Here is a 5,569-nt window from a genome sequence, read left to right on the forward strand (position 1 = left end):
GGCTGCCGCCGCGCTGCCCCCTGGGAGGCGCAGTCCGCGAGGGGGGGATCGCTGCGGCCCTCGCGCTTTGTGACAGGCGCCCGGGACTACGAGGGCCATGATGCTCCGCGCCTGGGGCACCGCGGCCTGGGACACGGACTACAAGTCCCCGCAGACGCCGCGCGCGGACCGGAGCCGTGTTAACTCTTCAGCTACGGGCGGCCCTCAGGGAGATGCGAAGTCAGCTGCAGAGCGGTGGCCATGGGGCTGCGTGGGCTGGGTTCTCCGGCCTGGGGAGAGCTGGGACAGCAGCAAAGAAAGTGCTCTGATCTTTGGGGGACGGATCTGGTGGCCGGCTAGCATCGAAATGCGCAGCCCCCCAGCCTGGCCCCAGCATCCCGGATTAACTCTCCTGTGGGCCCAGGGCTATTAGATTTTGTGGGGCCCCTAGGGGTTCGGAGTGTGGGAGTGTGCTCAGGGTTGGGGTAGGGGATTGGGGTGTGGGAGGGGATGCAGCCCCAGCTGGGGGTGGGGGTCGGGCCAGAGATGGGGCAGGGGGTTGGGGTGCAGGCTCTGGGTGGGAGTTTGGGTGAAGAAGGGGGCTCTGGACTTAGGTAGGGAGTTCAGGCTCCGGCCTGGAAGCGCTTACCTCGGGCAGCTCCTGCTCAGCAATGCAGTGGGGCTAAGGGAGGATCCCTGCCAGCCCTGACTCCGCGCTGCTCTGCTCCCTGAGGTGGCCGGCATGTCCAGCTCCTAGGCGGAAGGGCCAGGCTGGTCTGCGTTGTGCATGCTGCCCGTGCCCCCAGGCGGTGCCCCCACAGCTCCCATTGGCTGTGCTTCCCGGCCAATGGAAGCTGCAGAGCTGGCACTGGGGGCAGGGGCAGCATGCAGAGATTCCCTGAACGCCCCTCACCTAGGGGCATGCTGGTCAGCCGGTGCTCGGGGCTCCAACCCCGTGGGGTGGGGGCGGCGCTGAGGCTCGGGGACTGGTGTACGGCCGGATGAAAAGAAGCAGCGGGCCACATCCAGCCTGCGGGCCTGTGGGGTCCCCCTTTGGCCGAGGCCCTGGGTTAAAGCCCCTGTGTTCATCTGGCCCTGACCCTGGATGGCACTGACTCGGCCTGGCTGATTTGAACTCAGTAAGGAAGAGCTGCCAGCAGTTGAAGAAATTGGACTCCAGAGAGGGGGTCCCCGGGCTGCCCCCCCAGGTACCTGTGGGACTCAGACAACCTAGGGATGTCCCCCCTCCAGCAAACACATCTGCCAGCCCCATCATCGCTCCCCCACTGTGAGTCCCAAAGAACTGCTGTCTTGGTCAGGCTGTGCCAGCCATGGGTGCGCAGGAACTGGCTAAGCCCCGCTAGCCCCAAGCCCTGGGGTAACTCCAGCTTCCCATCCCACAGGGACCTTCCCCCCCCCATTGACTGAAAAGGACCATCCTACAACCCCCCTGGCCAGCCCACATTGCCAGCAGCATAGCGTAAATTCTCATTGCCCCTCTGCAGGACGGGCCAGTGTTATCTATAGGGAAACCCGAGCGCGGAGAGGTGATGTGACATACCTGAGGTCGCAGATTTGGGGCACTGGCACATTCCGACTCTTTCCCCCTTTAACACACAGTCCTCTGCTCTTTTTCATTGTCTTCAAGGCCAAGGGGGACCACTGTGATCATCTAATCTGACCTCCTGCATTACACAGGCCAGAAAACTTCCCTGAATTAATTCTCCTTTGAACTAGAGCAGGTCCTTTCGAAAAATATCCACTCTTGATTTAAAAATTGCCTGTGAAAAATAATCCATCACACTCCTTGGTTCTGTTTAATTCTCTCGTTGCCTGATCTCTCTCTGTTCCCCTTCTTCCGCCCTTTCTAAAGCAAAAGCAGTTAACAAAACACCCAAATATACTACATTATCCAACAGATATGACCTCCAGCCGAGCTTTCTCTTCTCTGTCAATGAGCTGGCGATGTCTAGAAGGTGCTCTCAGTACTCCTGTTCTTTTTGCGGATACAGACTAACACGGCTGCTACTCTGAAATCTGTCAGTACTTCAGTGCATCTAACGTAGAACACTTCTTGTTATTAGGGGGAAAAAAAAATCCAGGCTCTGTCTGTTCCCAAACAAGTCCAGGAATAAATTGATTTCAGGGAATGCAGCAAAAATGACCTAACCCTACTCTCTTGGGTTCTCAGCAATTGGTTTGCAATTAGGGTGACCAGATGTCCCAATTTTATAGGGACAGTCCCGATTTGTGGGTCTTTTTCTTATATAGGCTCCTATTACCCCCCACCCCCTGTCCCGATTTTTCACATTTGCTGTCTGGTCATCCTATTTGCAATGCAAACGCTGATTGAGAGTCGCTCTCAATTTAATAAAAACAACGAGGAGTGGCACCTTAGACACAAACAAATTTATTTGGGCATAAGCTTTCGTGGGTTAGAACCCACTTCATCAGATGCATGGAGTGAAAAATACAGTAAGCAGAATATACATTATAGCACATGTGGGGGGCCATGCTACAGAGTGAGCCCCCCGCCCTTGATGCAGCCAGTGCTGCTGTGTGCACAGTCAGGCACAGGAGGGAAGCTGGATGCTTCCCTTTGCCTCCCCCTGCTGGCTGATCCTGGCATTGCACCTGCCGTTGGCTGCTCATTCTCTCTGCTAAGTGTTGGGGGCAGCAGGCTGGACAGAGATATTTCCCCCATATAATTAACCCTTTGTGTGGGCATCAATGGGGGCATGGATAGGGGTGTATGAATGTCCCCCATGGCCCCCACATCCCTCCTTCATCTGCCACATCCTCACTGTCTCCCCCTCCACTACCGGCTGGAGCCCGCATTGGGGCCCAGTCACCCACACAGTAAGTGGCAGAGGCCTGGCAGCAGGATAAGGGTCTTTGGCGAGCCCTCAGGGTGCTGCTAAAATATCAACCAGCTGTTCCTACCCCAACCTCTGGGGGCAGTAGCTTGGTACCCTGCCCCGTGGCTCCTGAGACCCACACCCCAGGTGGCTCTCCCAACCTATCCACATTGGCCTTAGGCCTGGAATCACAATGGGGCCCAGCTGGGCTCTTCCCCTCATAGGCAGCCTCTGTTGCCAGCCTCAAGCCGAGAGGGTGGCATTTTGGGATCCGGTTCTAAGACTCAGCCTACGAGGACAGGGAGGAGGAAGGGGACTAATGAACAATGTCTCGTGGGTGCCCAGCACCCAGCTCTGCACTGGGGGCAGTACATCCTGAAACGGGCCATGGAGCGGCAGGAAAGAGCTCCCAGGAGCTGCAACAGGAGGCGTGGGGATGGGGTGGCACTACAGAAGGACGCGGTGCTGATTCTGGAACGTGGGGGGCATTAGCAAAGCCCTGAATTATCATGCAAAGAATCTTGGGAAATATAGTCCACTGTGATGCTCTCTCTGCCGGGGTGCAGGTCCCAGTGTACATCTTACCCACCCCTGAAGCGCAAAAGCAGGTAGACCGTGCTCTTGCTCCGGATCCTGTAATGGGCGAGCGTGTAGTCGTCTTGCAGCTCTTTGCTGTTGAACGTCAGGTGCTCTTGGCTGGCGGAGACACCCGTGCGATCCTCAATCTTCTTCTTCAGGCCCAGGACGGTGTCACTGGCGCGGACGCCATAGAGGATGGTTCTGCTGTTATGGTCTTTCACGAAGATCTCCATCTCCTGGGGCTCGATCGTGAGCATCTGAACCGTGGTGTCGTAGAAGATGCCGTGTGATGCCAGGGTCTGATCATCCAGCAGCAGCTGGTTTCCCAGGCCAGGCTCCGGCAGGGCGAGACCTTGCGTGTAGGGCAGGAGTGCTGGCTGTGAGGGGAGGGGAATCTCCCAGCTATTTCAGCCCCAGCCTCTCCCAGCAGGGGGCGCTGTGGGTAGCATGGCAGGAGCACTGCCTGTGGGAGTGCTCCCAGCTATGCCAGCCCCAGTCTCCGCAGCAGGGGGTGCTGTGGGGAGGGGGCAGGAGCACTAGCTGTGGGGGGAGCTCCGGCTACGCCAGCCCCAGCTTCTCCCAGCAGGGGGCGCTGTGGGGAGTGGGGCAGGGTCCATGGGGGGGACCTCCCGGCTACTCCATGATCGGAAGGCTCTGAACAGGGAAGAGCTCATCACTGGTGGGGGTGGGAAGGGGCCCTGCGAGGCGTCGGTAGCTGCACGTCCCGGCAGCGGATGGGGGCGAGGCCGTTCCTACAGCACAGCTGGTCCTGGCACACGGCGGCTTCTCTTGCCAGCAGGTCCCAGCTCTTTCCCTGCCCCAAGATTCCCGTCGGGTCGGCTGGATCCAGGATCACGGGGCTGTGAACACACAACAGATTCTCTCTGTCTATGTCTCTTGGGCTGAGCCACCTGCCCACGTGGCCAGAGGCTCTGCTGTGTGCCCCAGCCCGCTCCCTCTCCCCCATGAGCCGGGCCCTGCTCTGTGTCCAGGCTGCTGACACATCTCAGCTGCCTGCTGCCCACGTTGCCTGCCTGGCTCAGGCACTGCAGAGGGGAGCTGGAGGAGGGAGTCTCAGGCTTGGCCGACTGGAGCCAGAGTCCCAGGGGCTCGGGGATGGGGCAATGGTGGAGGGTGAGTATGGTCCGGGGTCACCCCCCCGGAAGAGCCAGTGTCCAGGCAGCTGAGGGGCTGGAGACAACTGCTGCCCTAGTCCCTGCGATACTATTGCACCCATCTCTAGTGCCGGCCCAGGGGTGTTGCCGGGTACCACACGCAATCATTCATGAGCCCTCACCCCGTCAGTGTCGTCATCCCCATCATACCCATGGGGAAACTGAGGCACAGGGTAATGGTGGCGGAGTGGGGGACAGACCTGTGCCAGGCTGTGAGCTACCCACCCTTTCTCACTCGTACGGGTGCTGCCGGGTGGAATCCTGCTCCCTTCAGTTAATTGGGTTTGGCTAGTGAGCTCCATGGGGCCGGGGCTCCGCTTGGGCATACGCCCCCAGCGGCAGCCTGGCTGCACATGGTGCAGTGCATGCTGGCCGGCCATCTTGCTTGGCTGGTGCTGAGTGTAACTGCAGCGGTCTCGGGGGTGGCAGGGCTGAGAGACGCTGAGCAGAGATGCCAGTTCTCTGCTCGCGTGTCCCCGGGTATGACAGAGTCTCCCGCCCACGCAAGAAGGAAGGCCGAGCTGCAGCCAGATGTGAGTGAGCCGCGCAGAGATGAGAGGAGCAGATGCAGGGTCTCACCACGGCTCCCGCAGCAGCTGTTTGACATGGGGCCCTATCACGGAGGACTGGAGATCGTAGAACTCGGTCCAGTAGACGCAGAGCTCTTGGTACCGGCACAGCAGCTCCATCACCATGCGGAACCCCTCGGATGTGCTGAAGTTCTCCGCCCCTTTGGTGGCGCTCTCCCAGGCATAGATCCTGCACTTAGGACGGAAGAATCCCATGCACTGCTACAGACTAGGGACCGAATGGCTAGGTAGCAGTTCTGCTGAAAAGGACCTAGGGGTCACAGTGGACGAGAAGCTGGATATGAGTCAACAGTGTGCTCTTGTTGCCAAGAAGGCTAACGGCATTTTGGGCTGTATAAGTAGGGGCATTGCCAGCAGATCGAGGAACGTGATCGTTCCCCTTTATTCG

At 59.1% G+C, this 5,569-nt stretch overlaps 1 protein-coding gene across 1 annotated transcript in view; it reads right to left on the reverse strand.

Moving 5' to 3' along the window:
- Positions 1 to 2,371: 2,371 nt before the first annotated feature.
- The window catches only part of LOC117880056 (2'-5'-oligoadenylate synthase-like protein 2), a 5,986-nt gene continuing 2,788 nt past the window's right edge, over positions 2,372 to 5,569 (reverse strand). Inside the window, exons 2-4 of the mRNA XM_034775736.1 lie at positions 5,171 to 5,355; positions 4,091 to 4,276; positions 2,372 to 3,818 (exon numbers count right to left, since the gene is read on the reverse strand). Of these exons, the coding sequence (XP_034631627.1) occupies positions 3,419 to 3,818; positions 4,091 to 4,276; positions 5,171 to 5,355 (771 nt within the window). The 3' untranslated portion in view covers positions 2,372 to 3,418. The remainder of the gene's footprint in view (positions 3,819 to 4,090; positions 4,277 to 5,170; positions 5,356 to 5,569) is intronic.

The sequence above is a fragment of the Trachemys scripta genome, chromosome 7, assembly GCF_013100865.1.
Source record: "Trachemys scripta elegans isolate TJP31775 chromosome 7, CAS_Tse_1.0, whole genome shotgun sequence".
Taxonomy (NCBI): domain Eukaryota; kingdom Metazoa; phylum Chordata; order Testudines; family Emydidae; genus Trachemys; species Trachemys scripta.